Source organism: Pleurodeles waltl, chromosome 3_1, assembly GCF_031143425.1.
Source record: "Pleurodeles waltl isolate 20211129_DDA chromosome 3_1, aPleWal1.hap1.20221129, whole genome shotgun sequence".
NCBI classification, from domain to species: domain Eukaryota; kingdom Metazoa; phylum Chordata; class Amphibia; order Caudata; family Salamandridae; genus Pleurodeles; species Pleurodeles waltl.
The window spans coordinates 94,071,703-94,088,939 of NC_090440.1; the positions used below are offsets into that span (position 1 = coordinate 94,071,703).

Here is a 17,237-nt window from a genome sequence, read left to right on the forward strand (position 1 = left end):
GACTTTATCATATTTTGCACCTGGTTTGTTGAATGGTTTACACAGCAAATATTTTCAGGGCTCGGCTTGTGCACGGGCTCTAGGATCTGGGCCAGACCCTTGGCTCGGCTCTCCCTGTTAATTTGTTGGCTCACCCCCGCTAGTACAATCACAACAAACAGTACAGTTTCTTACCAAAGCAGTTAGCACACATACTGCAGCCTTAAAAATACCAGATACTTTGCATGAAATCTGAGTCCAGGAGGACCTACCAGCTATTCTATTACCAGGCAGGTAACACACTGGTGGTCTTGGCGGAAATGGGACCACCATCTCTCCTTTGCTGCTTTCATGACCTGCTGTCCCTGCTCTCCCTTCAGGTGCTCCACATCTAACCCCATATATATATATATATATATATATATATATATATATATATATATATATATATATATATATATATATAAATAAACAAGCCAATCTTCCCCTTCAGTCTAAGGTTGCTTCATTAAAAGTACATTTTAATTCACACTGTACACATCAGTGCAGTTGCAACATTTATTTACAGCTCCACAACGCCCAGCGAACATTATCCCAACATTACTGCAAAACAACCACTGGCAAATCAAATAGGTCTGGCTTTGGCAGGCAGAGTTTTAGCTTTGTCAATGCTTGCTTTTTTGGCATAGTGTTTGTAAAGCTTTATTTTGGGGGAGACATGCTAATTATTGGAAAAAACAATTGGCTAAAAACGAAAATATTTTACTGGCCTCACAAAGCAGACTTTGCCATAATAGTGTCTGGTACGGAGGGATCTACTTTGGATGTTTGTGCTCTTTGCGAAAGAAAAGAATATCACTTACTCACAAAGACGATAGCCAATGGCTGAAGTGGACTGACCCACTGCCCTATGCTGAAAGCGACTGACAACAGACCAATGGTTCATATAGGCTGTCTTAAGCCCCTGTAAGTATTCTAATATACACAATTTTGGTAACATCTGAAGGTCTTAGCTAAACAATACAAAAATAAAGGGTCTTGAGCACTTTAAAAGTTTTACTCTGCCTCTTGTCTCACAATCCATAGACCGTAAGGGCCAGATGTACTTTTGCTATTCGTTACAAGAAAAATCGCGAACTGATGTACTAAAGTGTCTCAGACACCGTTTGCAATTTCCAAATGGCTCTCAAGGGACCTGCCTTATTAATACTGATGAGGCAGATCGCAATTTGCGGCACATTGGGCATGGCCACAATCACAGGATTAGTGGCCTGATAAGGTCAGCAGACCACCATGTCTGATTTCTTTTTAAATAAACACTTTTTTGTAATGCAGCCAGTTTTCCTCAAAAGGAAAACGGGATGCGTTACCAAAGCAAAAAATGAAAAGTTCTCTTTTCATTTTTTAAGAATAGACAGTATTGCCTGCTGTTAAAAAATGCTGGCACTCCCATTCAAAAACAGGCAGGGGTCTTTTGGGGACTCCATCCCATTTGGCAATAGGGTAACCACCTTCTTCACGAAGTGGGTAAAGTATGAACGGTTTGCAACTGCATTCCTGTCACAAAACATTCATACATACCTGTGCGATTCGGTAATAGTAAGGTATGCCCTAAACACGCCCCTTCCAAATACCGAATTGCAAGAGCAAAATTCAAATCAGTAACATGTTATGGAGTCGCATTTTGCCTTTGGTACATGGCAAAAAGCATTTTTCTGGTTGCAAATAGCCCGGTAGGCAGCTTGCGCCCAGGAAAATGCTTCGTACATGTGGCCCCCAAATCAGGTGTCGGACCCTTCTTCTACTGGGAGGGCAGATATCCGAGTTCTGGATATAGCACAGTCAGTGCTCAATTTGTAAAAGAATGAGTGCTGGTGCCCAAAGCTTTGCTCAGAAGCAAGTGGCTGGTGCTACTGAATATCCGGGTAACTAGTGCCAAGGTTGGTACTCTTGAATCCACTTCATCTCTCTTTTGCAGGTTACTGCTTTCTCCCTTTGTGATTTTTTTGGGGGAAAAAGGTAAATTATGTGGCTTAGTGCAGCACGTTTTGTGATAGTATTACTGCATTATTTTGCCATTTTAACATGGTCACACTATCTGGGCAAATATTTCACTTTATTAGTACAAGTTTGCCACCCAAATACAGCAACAGGCAACAGAATTATATGCGGTTAACATCTGCCAAGGGCCTTCCACTTCCTGGTAACACATTTTACTGTGTTTTTAGTAACCTTTGATCTAAAAACACTTGTTTTTGGTAAAATCTGCAGATTATGCAGCAGATAAAGGATTACATGTCAATTGTGGTAAATTCATAATTTGCAGAAAACGCCGCAGGCTAAAAATAGCATAAATCCAGTTGGCCTGGCTATATGTAACAGGTTACCAACAAGAGAGGGCGGGGCAAGTTACTCACATCCCACACAGAAAGACCTGTTCTCTGCTTTACCTTCTCACCCTCATTGAAGAATTTTCATATTGTGGAACTAGAGAAGAGCCCTTTTTGAGAATCACCCCAGAGACACTGTTCGTGCCCTTGCGGGGTTTTACACAGAGTTCCTGGAAATGCTCATCTGCTCCAGCCAGTCATCAGTGTTGCCCGGCTAAAGGCACCTCTTGGCTTGGGTTGCCAACCATGTTCTCCAGCAACAGACCTCAGGCCAGTTAGCTAGATACCAATGGTTAAATAACCCGGGGCACCTTGGAGGCCCACATCAGGAAGTCCTGCTAAGTCCCACGCATCAGGGTTAGACTAACACATTTTAATGCTGGTGTCCGCATCACCACATTAGTCACTCATTCAGAGCGTCCCGAAATCAGGGGGATGATCACGAAGCTCTCTAAAAGCATTCCGCAGTTGGAGCTTGGTGTGTGCACTGCCGCTCTGCCTTAGCCTGGCTGCAGGACTGATCTCACTTCCATCATAATTCCCAGCACAGAAAGTGACATATGTTGTTTAAATTCCAACTGTGCCAAGCACTAAAAACAAATTGTGTCCTCCCCGGTCTTTACGCCTGTTGTTGCTAGGTCTTCCGGCGGATGGGGATGCTGTCTGAACAAAGCAAAGGAACAGCACTGAAGCGCCGGATGCAGCAGCTACGTGGACCAGGCGCCTTTACATTTCCCTTGTTGCTGCATCATCAGTGGGTGGCAAGCTCAATGGCCAGATGGTTTCCTTTGCCACCATGACTACAAAGACCCTGGCGTGTGGGCTATGCTGCTGATAGCAGGTAGGTTGTCCAGTGGGCAGAACCAGCACCAGCAGGCACAGCGAACCTTGGACAGCATGGAGACATCAAGACTAGCGTTCCATCTGTGACCAGTGCGATATACAACCTGGAGCTCACCCACGTCCCCGACTGGCCATCTGCCTGCAGAGCTCACCAGCTTGTCCACTGCTAACAGGGAGCCCAAGTAGGCCTCAGAAGCCTTACTGTTGCCAAGCCTGAGCCTTTAGAGGCTGTTCTGCCAGAACAAACATGGGCACCGACAGAGTGCCGTTTAGCTAGCTGTGCAGCAGGCAGCAGAAAGACCGTGCTTTCAAAAACTATGTAATAAGTTAAGTAGTTGTATAAATTAGTTCTGTTTACTCATGTGGTTTCAAAGCAACAGTGGTTCACAAAAGGTAAGAAAGTTACTACTCATTTGGATAAGATTACTAACAAGCACTGGCAACACCAATAGGTCTGGCTTTTTATTGAGGTATGTTCATTGTTGAGATACATATGGATGCAATAGCAGTAAAGCCACTGAGAGGTACCCAATTACTGGTCATGTTAGATTATGTTATATTGGGTCGTATAGCGCAATAATCATCCGAGAGGGTATCTAAGCGCTGCGGCATGTGTGTTGTTTTGTGGCCCCCAAGATGATTATACCAACACTCAAGTCTTCAGCTCCTTGCAGAACTCAAGAAGTGAGGAGGAGGCTCAGATGTGTACAGGGAGGTTGTTCCATTTCTTGGGTGCTATGTAAGACAATGAGCAGTCTCCAGTTTTGATTCTTCAGATGCAGGGAAAGTGTGCAAGTGATTGAGGCAGAACGTGGGTGTCTGATGGGTTGGTGAAAGTATATGCGGCTGTTCAGGTATTCTGGTCCTGTGTTGTGTAGAGCTTTGTATATGTGTGTGAGAAGTTTGAATTGGCTGCGCTTGTGAATGGGGAGCCAGTAAAGCTTCCTGAGGTGCGGTGTGGGAGGTCGAGTGAGTCTTGCAGCGGTGTTCTGGATGATCCAGAGTCTGTGTACAAGTTGTTTGGAGGTTCCGGTGTGGACAGTATTGCTGCAGTCCCGCCTGCTGATGATGAGAGGTTGTGCAACGATCAGTCTGGTGTTCTGAGGCAACCATCGGAAGATTATTCACAGCATGCATAGGATGTGGAAGCAGGAGGTGAACACTGTTGACTTGAGCTGTCATATTGAGCTTGTCATCCAGGATGTTCCCTAGATTTCTTACGTGTCTGCGGGTGTGGGTGTTGGTCCTAGCTCCAACAGCCACCAGGTGGAGTCCAATGGGGATATCTTGTTGCCAAAGACCAGTACTTCCGTCTTGTCAGAGGTGAGTCGCATCTAGTTTGCTAACATGGTCATGCAGTTGGTGAAGTTGGTTCCGACGGTGGTGGTGGTGGTTTTATCTGTCAGAAACAGGAGTTGTGCGTCACTGGTGTAGATGACCGTGATGGAATTTATTTTACTCACAACAAAGTGTCACACTTTTGGCAGTAGAATGGCAATCAGACACAGAGAAACCATGAAAAAAGTCACACAACATGTCTGAAAACTTGGCAGCTATGATCAAGGTCTTGGCACCAGTCTCCCACATGTCCTATTGCCTGGGTGGTACTGCTCCACCGGAACACTATCTCACTTACTGCCTAGACCTCCGCTATTATACCGTGTATGAATGTTCCCCCTGAGCAGGAAGTTACCACTCAGCAATGTTGCAGTGAGTTAGTTCGGCTACAAAGAAAAGAGAAAAAACATGAACATTTCAAGCATTTTGCAGGACAAGAAAGATTTTTAAAAAAATTTAAAAAAATAAAAAACACAAAAACAGCTGCTGCTCTCCAAAGTGTCTCTATTTGTATCGAGGACCTCAGTGCATCCAGAGCGCAGTCATCCCATACCCGAAATGGCCACGAGTGTTATATTAAATGAAGTTAAATAAGCTCATAGACCCTTGTGAGTTCCAAGCAATGTTACCTAGCGAACACGTCAGGCAGCCATTTTAGATTTGCCACAAAGACTCCGTTTGTACTCTTGGCATGACCGCACTGCCTGAAAGTACAGCGCCACTCTCTGTACCAGCAATCAGAAGTGTCCCGATGGCGTTGGTAGGAGGATAAACAGAGGTGCCTATAGGCTGGCCTAAATGGTGCAATATCAGGACATTTTAGTCCTAAACAAGTGTAAAAGGCATTTTTGTATGTAAACAATTTTTAAGTAGTTCACATCTGTGAAATGCCGTTGGCTGAAGCTAATGCACAATCCCTGAAGCCAATGACTAAAGCCAGTGGAGTCAAAGTAGCCAATAACAAAGGGGATGGCCAAAAGCCCCTTTCTGTAAGAATAGGCTGCGTATATGCACATGTTTTGTGTGACAATATGACCCCTTATCAGACAGCTGAAGCTGCTCATAGACAAGACCTAAAAAAGGACCGGGGTAACAGTACTTTTTGTTGATTCTCAGAAGCAGTTATCCCAAGAGTCTGGTCCATGTCCTAGATGGGTCATCACATTCATCTCCACCCTCAGTCTATAAACAATTGTGTTAAATATTCAAGCATTGCCCCTGGACATGCATATCAAGTACCCACTTCACCCGTCAGCTGCCCAACTTCAGAGAACTCTGTTGGCCTATATAAGCAAGAGGCTGTCCCTTGGAACCATGATGATTGCAGCACTTCAACCCTTATCACCAGCAGTAGCAGGGAGGAGAGTACCACACTAACATACACAAAGAATCTGCTGTTGCTTTAACAAATTTACTGCACTGAGGAATGCAAAGACTCACTTGTGGATCCGAACCTAAAAGGTGGATGCCACGCAGAGGAGATAAGATGGAAGTTCTGGGGGTGTGGGGGAAATCTGAAAACCCGCTCAGTAAGTTTCCCTCACTCCATATACCAGTTCCCCCACAAGGTATGTTCAAACCCAGTAATATAGTCAGTGACAACTAGTCCTGGTTCCAGTCGATCTGCGTCACAGCATCTCAAGGTACAGCTCACCATGGAGGGCCAACAGGTCATGAACGGATCTAGGGCTGCTTGTGTTCCAAGTGGTGGGGTGGGTGGCTTTGCAGCTTGGGCAAAGCTGGGGTACAGCAAAACCTATGTGCACCTCTGTCGGCTCTACCATGAACAGGCAACTCAAGAGAATGATGAACTGCAGTGCTACCTATAGCATTCTGCAATGCTGAAGGCCGATGCTCACCTTTCCATCAATCCCATTTAGGTACCCGGGTCAGACTTAGCAGATAGAGCATGGATTGTATGAGGATAAAGTTCTAAACACCCCACTCAGCGTCTGGCAATGGAAGGGTTCTGAGCCTGCTGTAGCACTTCATATGGACTCCTTGTCTTAAAATTGCTGAAATCCATTGCAGCACAAAGAGGAGATTATAGTGAAGTTAGTGAAGTGAAGCCATCCCTAAGAAACTCCCTCGGCTGTGATAGTTTAAAAATTGAGGCTGTATGGATCGACACGCCAGACTACATGAAAATGGTGCGTGAAAGCAAAGTTTTGGGACTAAAAATCTTACACTAACATTAAAGTGCCTCCACAATTGATTGTTTACTCTTTGCTTGCAGTGTTATATTCATAATGGGAAAAGAAAATCCATGCATCAGAATACAAAGTCAAAAAACCCCACTGGAATGGGCGGTCTACTCAGATCAGAGGGGAATAACCTGGGATTGCCAAACAAGTCTCCTTGAACTTGCGGAGTATCAAAAATTGACATTCAACATCTTGGATGAGGAAATATAATTTAAATCTCCCTGAAAAGTTAAAATACCAACTACTCCAGTAAGGTGCTCAAATTACTCCTCAAGTCTCCCTAAAAGTAAAAAAAAAAAAAAAAAAAAAAAACCACACACATCTTCAAACTACCATATTACTTGATATCCTATGACAATTTTCAAATAGTAGGTCTGTACCCGAAAGTATTTATAGAAATGCGGCTGTAAGTCTTCTGGCTAGCTCTTCCTTTTTTAGGTCTGGCTAAAGATAGCTTTAACTGTCAACCAGAGCTCAGAGAAAACATATACAGGTGCTTCGCGTCACCACCCCACTTCAGTTATTGGTTTGTTTGGGTCAGTTCTGTTTAGCCACTGCTTCAAGAAAGTAACGTTCACAATTTGAAATGCTGTTAGAAGTATTTCAGTGTCATCTATTTCTGTTTGCTAGCAGGTGGCCAAGCACGCTTCCAAAAAAAAAAAAAAAAAAAAACACACACACCACAACTAAATAAAACAACAATAGTGACTCCCATTTCAGCACCTTTGCGCTCCTAATCGCCCTCCTGCTCTCCCATTGGTGCAGCACCGCCATTGCTTTTCCACCTAAATTAGATTTTGCACCCAAATATGCGTTTTTTGTTTTAAGTGTGATTTCCGTTCCTACGAGTTTCTACACTCCTGCTGAAACAGCACCAAGAGTGATTTGCCTAATAAATATGTTACCATATTGCTATTTTTTCCTTTTCACATAAAAGGTGATTCTGCACCTAAAGGTGGTTTGTGCTCCTAAATGTTTTCCACACTCATTCTGATGTGACACCATTTTCCCCCTCAGGAAATACTATTTCGGAGCAATACACTATGTTCTTTTTTTTCTTCAGTCTCAAACAATACCAACTTTAGTAGTTTCACCACATTGCTATTTTGAAGGTCCTAAAATGTTCAACCTTGGCTAAAGTCCTTAACTCCAGAACACTGCCAAACCATCTCTACAGACCTCTACACTACAGATCCCCTCCTCAAGCCACTCTAACGTCAAACATTATCAAGCACACGCACCCTCATAAATGAAAACAGAATAATACCTACATAAACCTAGGCTGGACCATAACCTGAAACAAACCTACATCTCCCGAGGCCAGCACTAACAGCTGTGGATTTTTTTTTTTTTCTTGAGCCCACACAAGATTGAATCCGGAATCCAAATTAACATTGTATTAGAGTACTCTAAGCAGGAGCTGACCGATTCTTCAACTGCTAATACCTTGCGTTTGTCAGACAAAATCTGCTTCAGTTTAGCAAGCGAGAAGTGACAATTTCTGACTCCTAAATTAGCCTTGGGTACCAATGAGGAGTCAAAGTCAAGGATAATCCCAGGGTTTTTGACTATCCTTCTAAATAAGTCACAAAAATATAACTCATTGATGGCGTCATGGTGGATAACAAGGGCCTCACTTTGGGACCAAGCTGGAGCACCATGGCCAACATTCAAAACAATCGCCAACAGATGATGTTCAAGGTCAGTACTTAGACGAGGGTTGGCAGAAAATGTATTATGCCTCTGGGTGTCTTTAGCATAGCACTGTACACCCGCTATGCATGAATGGTGTTCACAAGAACACGGATATATACAGAAAACAGTGAATCAGCTCTCAGAGCTAAAGAGAGTCACTTTAACCCACTGGGTGGGATTTTCTAAGAAGGTAAGTATCCACATGGAAAGGTATCTGCAACTTGGTCACCATCGCAAAGGCCATGGAAAGTTCTCAAAAGCACGGACAGAGGCTGCCCACTCAAACAAAATGAAGGCTGCCATCCTAGAGTCCTAGGAGGCTAGTCAGCACACCATGACAAGGTGTTAACCTAGAGCCAATTCTTATAGGCTAAATTAGGATTAAAGCATGCGCTGCTGACAGTGGCTTCAGGACACTTTTGGCCAAATAAAATCATGCCTGCTGAGGAGGCCCCTGGCTCAAAGGGAGTAAAGCGGTTTCAGAAGCACGTGTCCTGGGCTGTGTGGGTGTGCGAGTCACTGTACTATACTGAAGAAAGGTCAGTGGGGCAGTAGATTAACAGGAAGAGCAGAGTCCGAGCCAATCCAAGGTTTCAGCTTGGCTCCAAGTGCCGTGCACAAGCAAACACTTGAAAATATTCATCATGAAAATCAAGCACCATACCTCAGGTAAAAATATGATCTGGCCTCTTCAAAATATATATTTTTTTTAAATAAATTATATATATATATATATATATATATATATATATATATATATATATATTTTTTTTTTTTTTTTTTTTTTTTAACATGCGGAAGTGTTTCTCATTAGAAGATCGGATTATATCACTGCATTGGCAAGTATATGTTGAGAGATAGGTTTTTGATCATGAACTCAAACTTTCATGCTCCCCATGACCACAATCCCAGCAGTGAACTAAGAGGCAAGTCAGTTGTCATGTTTACCCTACACGTGAACTAGATTGTTGCTAAGCATGAAGCAACGTTCTAATACATTTCTTCAAGCACAAGAGGTGTTTGTACAGCGCACATCCTGCACTCACGGTTTGAAGGTCCTCTCGCATCACCGGAGTAGCCCGGGGCATCATGAGAGCACTGGAACCCAGTCACAACACTGGGATAGGCAAGAGCTCCTCCACAAATGTCAATACCGCCCGCTCACCCCAATGTCTCGCCAGAAGGCAGGATGCCCGAGACCAGGGCTTCTCAGGTCGGCTGCTCCGATTGGGTCTTGTTCTGTTGGGGGGCTTCCTTAGGTGGCCTGACAGTGATGAAAAGGCAGTCTTCAGCAACGCAGGGGACCTTGTCTGAGATTTTGACAAGGCAAGGAGGAGGCAGTACGGTGCCTAAAAAAACTCCTTCTAGCCTGCACTGAAAAGAAGTAAATGGCTTCTAGTTTTGTTAAAGCATCCTGTTTTTTGTGGTTCCTGTGCACCCTGCTGTGTGGTTTACTTCTTCCTCTCTCCTGTACCCTCCTGTATTTTTGTCAATTCCCAGTCCCCAGCCCCCTTTCGGAACAGCAGCCACTTACTTAGTAGACACCATATCCCCGCTGGAGGGATACTGCCTCTTTTGGGTTAGTTACAACAGAGGACAACTAGACGTGAATGTCGGGAGAGGAGGCGATTAGACCTTCAAAATGTGGCAGAGCTATTCTTCAAGCCAATATAAGAAAATAGATTGATAAATTGAGCATATGAAAACAGGTGGGTCCAACACCATACGATTATAACAAACATGTTTTGATAATCAAAAAGCAGGTTCTACAGATTTTAATCCAAAGCACTGTGGAACCACTTTTCGCAAACTTATTTCAAGATGGCAATCCTTTGCCGACAATTCTCAGAAAGATTTCTTCTGTGAAACAGCAAGCTCATGACGCACACCCGTGAAAACTGTTGATGGGGCTGGATAGAATTAAGAGAAATGCTTTTAAATGTTCCAAACTATGTGTCCTACACAGCACACTGACAAAGTGGAAACATTGATAAACTGTTTCTAACCACAGTATTCTGTACTGGAAGGATAGCCTGAGTGCAAAACCTATGCTTGACAGCACACACAAACACACCTCGCACTATGACGCAAAGCTGGGTGCCCTGGCCCATGTCAGCCTGAAGTGTGCCAGCGTGGGGAGAACAGGAAACAGCCAGTCCTTGGTAGATGGCAGACAAAGGGCACCAACCTTGACTGCTGCACCGTCTTCAGTAAAAGGTTAGTAAATAAGCCCATAAATATCTTTGCACATTTTGAGGCAGTCTTTTATATAAGATGTGCAATGCAATGTAAAAATAATGACTGGCATATTCACAGCGCTTTTAGTCACAGGCTGGGACCTCCAAGCACTTTAAATACACATCACTATTCTACCAGTGACCAAACCAGGACTCAATTGTGTGACTATATGGTTACACACACATACATCAGCAGTGATCGCATTAACCAATTGAGCTTTCACAACATAGAAGAATGCATTACCCACTGATTATTCTAACATTTATTTTTCATTTACAGTGTATGCACTATGTGTATGTGCACTTACCTCAAGGTGAAATGCAAGTAAGTAGTTGCATAACACTGTTTTTTGAGCCACGTCACCAACATGGTATTCCTGTTTGGAGTTCCCACAGGGAACGTCAGTCTCTGGATGACCAAGGAAATACTTTGTATGAGGCAGTCATTGGGACCCCATATCCGTCGCAACCCAGCACACATCAGCTAAAGGACCGTGTGTGCCTTGAAGCTGCAGGAGCCCGGGCTAACGCCATGAGGAGCTGTAGTAGGGGCATGGCCATTGGCACAGTTGAGAAATGACAGAAACAGCAACATTCCAAGGCTCACTCACCAAGACAAACCAATCACTGCAAAAAACTTTCTACACCTACACATGATAGGGTCATTCAAGAGGTGAACAATGTAGAGATGTGGTGAAGAAGACCGCAAAGGAGCACACCGGGTGGGAGCAAAGATGAGGCTCTGGGGCAGTTGTAAAGCTATGTTGAACAGGAAGTGGGGTGAAAGTAGAGGTGTGAGAGCCCCTGAAAGCTGGAGCCAGATGCATTGCTCTAGCCCCTGGCTCTGCTTGAGGTACTTTTCAAACCTCGAGCCCCAGCGAGTGGAGCTTAAATGTGGCTTCTGCCTGCCACCCACACTGTAATCGCACGTGCTAAGAATTAAAGAACAATATTTCTACAAGGAAGACCCAAAAAAAAAAATGATATTATATATATACACACACACACACACACACACATATACATACACACACACACTGTCCCTAATAGCAATATTTTTGATGCAAGGAACCAAGAGGCAAATATAATTTATTCAAAGAAGTTTATGAAAAAGAATTTCAGGACACATAGGCCCATATTTAAACTTTTTTTGCGCCGCATTTGCATCATTTTATGACGCAAAAGCGGCGCTAACTTACAAAATACAATTGTATTTTGTAAGTTTGCGCTGCTTTTGCGTCAAAAAGCGGCGCAAATGCGGTGCTAAAAAAAGTATAAATATGGGCCATAGTGGCACAGTGAATATTGATGCAAAACAAACGTGCTTGTGCTCTCTTCTGATGTAACACACAAGTGCTAAGTTATGATCAACTAGCATACCAAACTACCAAACACAAGAACAACATGGACCATTAAAGCAAGTTCTCAACAATCATTTAGTGTCCGTGTTTTTAAAGTTGACAGCGTTTGGATCCCAATAAGAGTGGCAGAATCATCATGACTCAAGGGGATACAATGAGAGAGAGAGATATTATGAAGGGTACCACAGCTGGTGAAGGAGGGTCCCTGGTGACAAGCCTCAAGAACAGGGTGACCGGGAATAGCCCGAGCTGGAAATATGCAGGATACACATGGGGGGGATTCAATGAGCCTGCAGTGGAAAGAGCATTCAGAGCATGTGGTCCTGGTCTCTACATGGAGTGCCGATTCCTTCATGGGGCTTGCATCTGCTACAAAAAAAAAAAAAATACAAAAAAATACAAAAAAAAAAAAAAATGTACAGGTAGCGCTGACTGGCAGCACAGAGTCCTCTCTGGATGGTGAGTTCTTAAGGGTGAGGCTTTAATGGGCTGTACTGCTGTTGTGTTTGCTGATCACAATGTATCACCTCAAAAAAAAAAATACCCCAATATTTACTACACCGCTATGCGTCTTGAAATTGTTTTTCATAGACACCTATGAATAAACAATATTCACCATTTAGCTCTTTGCATCAAAAGATAGTTACTTGGGACCAGTGTGTGTTTTTTGTTATAAGAAATAAAGACAAAGCAAGAACATTTCAAGTATGCTGGAAAGAGAAACAGATACTCATTTCGTGGCCGGATCACATAAATTGAAACCAGAAAATTTGGTGCTGATCTTCCCCCGCATATTCATATTGTGGCAATTTTAGGACACCATGTTATTTCTCTGATCCTCCTTTTTAGGGTTGCGCCTGCAAGTGCATGCAGTAGTCGCTTGCGAGACTCTTGTGTACAGTAGAGTGCTTGGAGCCTGTCTGTCGCTCACCATTTGTTGGCTTGCAAGACACTCTTTTTAACAGCTTCGTAATTAGTCACTGCAGGGCAAGCATCACTTCCGTTCCTCTTTGTGGGGCAGGGACCAAGCACTGATTGATTCAACTTAATCAGTGCTCGTCCGCTGTTCCCCTAGTGATTGAGGCGCTATTTTGTTCTTTTTAACTTCTAATGCCCTGCAAACACAAGGCTTGTGACTGGTAAAAACGCACCCAGCAGGACCAACAAAATTGCTAAGTTTTTTAGCTTTCTTTTATTTTGACAAATCACCTTTTCTCACTTTGCACTCCAGTTTTATTTTGTTTTTGCTTGTGGGTGCTCTTCTCAAAAGAGGACGATTATCTTGTTCAAAAAATTGCAATGATGCTTTAAACACATAATCGTGCAGTACACCTCAATCAACCCCACAATAATCCACTCACCCCAATCCAATCTGCCCCACCAATCCAACCCATCCGACCCCAATTCAATCAGCCCCAATCCACATTGCCCCCCTCCACTCCAATCTAACCAAACTCCAATCCAACCCGCCCCAACATCCCCCACTCCACCCCGCCCCACTCCACCCCAATACAGTCCATCCCACACCAATCCAATCTACTCCGTTCCAGCCCAGTCCAATCTACCCCATCCAATCCAATCCACCACAATCAAATCCATCCCACCCAACCCCAGTCCAATCTACCCCACCCCAAGCCATCCCACCCTATTCCAGTCCAATACACCCCAGTACAATCCACCATGGCCACTCCAATCCAGGCCACTCCAATCCAGCCCGCCCCATTCCCAACCCGCCCCATCCCAATCCATCCAACCTGCCCCACCCCAATCCATCCAGCCCACCCCAATCCAGTGAACCCAAACCACCCCATGCCAATCAATCCCCACTCCAATCTAACCCACCATATCACTTCAATCCAAACCAACCAATCGAATCCACCGTCTCATTCAACTCACCCCATTTCAATCCACTTTACACCAAACCACCCTACACTACCCCAAATCCAGTCCACCCCACTCCCAACACTGTGCCACTGAACTCTACTCTCCTCTACGACACTACTCCTCCCACTGCACTCTACAACATTCCAACAAATCCACTTTATGAGACTTTACTCCCAAACTCCACGCCACTAACTTTCAGCCATGCTGAACAGCAGCCACACTGGTGGCTAACATGACAAAAGACATTGCCAAAGCCAAGAGCTCTTGTATATGTGCGACCTATTGGCTTTGCCAATGCTTGTTCTACATCATCACATTTGGGAGCACCTTCGAATGCATGAGTTAAGGTTGTGCGCTGCACCAAAGCCTTTCCCGCTTGATTAAATAGAACAGGCATCAGGGCCACATGAAGGATGTACATGACAACTGACTTGCCTCTTAGTTCACCATTGGCATTTTCGCTGGGATGGTGGGGAGTAAGAATGTTTTTAAGTTTAAGAACTAGCATTTTTAAATAATAGCTTCAATGCAGTGAGGGATATAACTTTATGTGAAACGCTTCCATCAGTGCTTAATCTGTTAAAGAATGAGTGCTGGTGCCCAATACTCATCTCAGAAGCCGGTGGCCAGTGCTATTAAATGTCAACGCGCCAAATACTACGGCTGCATTTTCATTGCCTCTTTAATCCAATATCAGACAGTCAGTGCCCTTTATCTCACCCTTGCAGGTCCCTGCTTTCTCCCTAGTGACAGCTTCTCCGTATGTATCTTCCTCACTTTGTGTGTTCCCCCTCTCTTGCCCTGTGTAAATGTGAGTTAAAGAAAAAAAAAATGCCGGTCCCCAAAAAATAAGAGCCAGTGAGACCGACCAGCAATTACGAGGTCAAATGAAGCACTGAGTTCACATATTAAAGAAATACACAAAAAATGAAGTGGCTATTATATTTTACATGATGTTTGTTGCTTGATTTACATGCCAACTATTTTGGAATTTTTTTGTTTTATATATAGCGCAAACTCAAGCAGACAGTACTGAAGCGCTTTACACGAGCACCAGTTACATTACACAAAGATACAGACATTCATGTAGATTAAGCAGTGCTTAATTTGTAAAAGAATAAGTGCCGGGGCCCAGTTTTGCTCAGAACCCCAAGGCCAGCACTGTCAAACACAGGAAGTGCAGTATACCAAGACAGCACGGCTTGGATTGCACCTTATGCCTTTTAAATCCACACCAGGCTGCCTCTGTCCCTTTATCTCGGTCTTGCAGGTTATTTTTCATCCCTGCTTTCTTCTTTGTCACTGTTCCCCTCCTTTATGTTGATCCTTCTTTCACCCTTTCGTGTTTTGGTGAAAAAATGAGTGTTAGTCCCAGTGCTTAATTTGTAAATAAAAACGTGCCGGAGCCCTCCTCTTAAACACGCGGCTGCTGCATTTAAATGTGCGAGCACAGAATACTGAGGCAGCGTAATCCTGAAGCCATCTCGGGCCTCTTCAATCCATTTACAGCCACTCCCTGCCTTTCAGCTCACCCTGGCAGCTTTCTACCTTCGTGGCGCTTTTTCGTTTTTCTCTTCCTCCGTCTTTCCCTTATGGGTCTCTTGCTCGCAGCAAATGTTTGAGGCAGAAGAATAAGCCCCGGCCCTCAAAAATAAGTGCCGGTGTTCACCACCGGAAACAATAAGCACAAATTAAGCACTGGTTAGTCCCCAAAAATAAGTGCCGGTGGACCCAAACAACCACCGGGCTCAAACTAATCACTGGGAATAAGTTATTTGCCCAGGATCATAGGAGATAGGGCAGACGCCGAGACGCAAACCTGGTTCCCACGGTCAGCACCTCTGGCCCTGACGCCACATTCTCGCTTTTCAGGGATCGGCTCGTGCTGTACTAAAGTAAAGCTGTGCCGTACAGCTCACGGGGCGGGAGCAAAGCGATGCGATGGGTGTAATTACCTCCCGAGGGAGTTGCAAGGATACAGCGACGAACAACTCCTCGCAGAAGAGGAATTAAAGTGACGACACGTTAAAAAAAAAAAAAGTTTGTCTTAAACTAAGATACAAAAATGAGACATGTAGAATGTTAAAATACGTATAACACGATCGAAAGAAAAAAAAACCACAGTGTCCGTAGTGAAGAAACTATTCACCCGTGGTGCCGACAGCTGGACACCTCTAGGGTACACCCCACTGCAAGGTCGGTAGTCTGAGATACCAAGTGCTGTCATTAAGCGCCACGAAATTGCCCTGCGCACAATTAGGCGCTATAAAGTAGCTACCCACATGCATCTCACCCGCACAGAACATTACCTGGCTCCAGCACGCACGTCACCGAGGCGTCCGTCGAGGAGTAGGAGCAAGTCCTGGCTTTGGCGTCCGGCTCGTGCGCCTCGAAGTCCGGGTTGGCGCACCAGCTCCGCTCCAGGGTCGGGGGCAGCAGCGGCTCGGTCTCCATCGCGTCTCGGGACCCAGGGAGCTGAGCAGCTCTGCACTTCTACCAGCCTCGAGTCCTCCTCGACAGCATCACCAAAGTGTCAACCACTTATTAAAAAAGATACAGCTCCTAAAGTCTCTTCACGCTAGAAAAATATGCTGATAAAAGACAAGTCGTTCAGGTCTTTCTGGACTCTTTCTCAGCCGGTAAAGATGAAAGTCGTGATGCAACATCTGCCTTTGCCACAGCAGCTCGCACGAAAAAGCCCATGGAGGCTAAAATGGTAGCCGAGGAGGCCGGGCAGGTCCTGTGGAGCCGGGGATGGACAGCGAAGAACTTTACCGCAGCTTCAGCACTTTCACCACTGTTTCCTGGTCTCTCTAGCGCCTACCAGCACCTGGCTGCCTTTATTTTGCAAGCTCTTCCTGGACCAAGGGCCGCTGGGGGTTGTAGTCCCGTTGCTTGTCCTAAGCTTTATTGGTAAAGTACCGTACACGTGTCGGGACGGGAACCCGCGGTGTGTCTGGCTCGGACACTTGGGTTTAGCGCTCAGCATCAAACTACTCAAAAATCCCAGAATGCAAAGTGTTGTTGACTTGTGTGTCAACACGTACTAAAGAAGTTGGACAAGAGATGCGCACGTGTACGTCTCTTTATTCATCAGTGGTGTTTTTATGAGGCCATACACAGTAGTTTCTCACAAAGGTGGCCGTGTTTTAGGGAAGGCATTCCCTTTCAGTAATGTTGCACGTTTTTTACTAGGACCCCCGTCAGTGCTCAAACTTTTAATGACTGACCAGAGGGTTCAAGTTTCTCAAGTTAATTTTTTTGAGCAGTTCATCCAGTCCACATGGTTTTCCCCTTGCAGTCTGG

At 44.6% G+C, this 17,237-nt stretch overlaps 1 protein-coding gene across 1 annotated transcript in view; it reads right to left on the reverse strand.

Moving 5' to 3' along the window:
- Positions 1–16,746, reverse strand: part of TPCN2 (two pore segment channel 2) — a 235,845-nt gene extending 219,099 nt beyond the window's left edge. The window contains exon 1 of the mRNA XM_069221908.1: positions 16,241–16,746. Coding sequence (XP_069078009.1) covers positions 16,241–16,385 — 145 coding nt within the window. The 5' untranslated portion in view covers positions 16,386–16,746. The remainder of the gene's footprint in view (positions 1–16,240) is intronic.
- Positions 16,747–17,237: the final 491 nt, after the last annotated feature.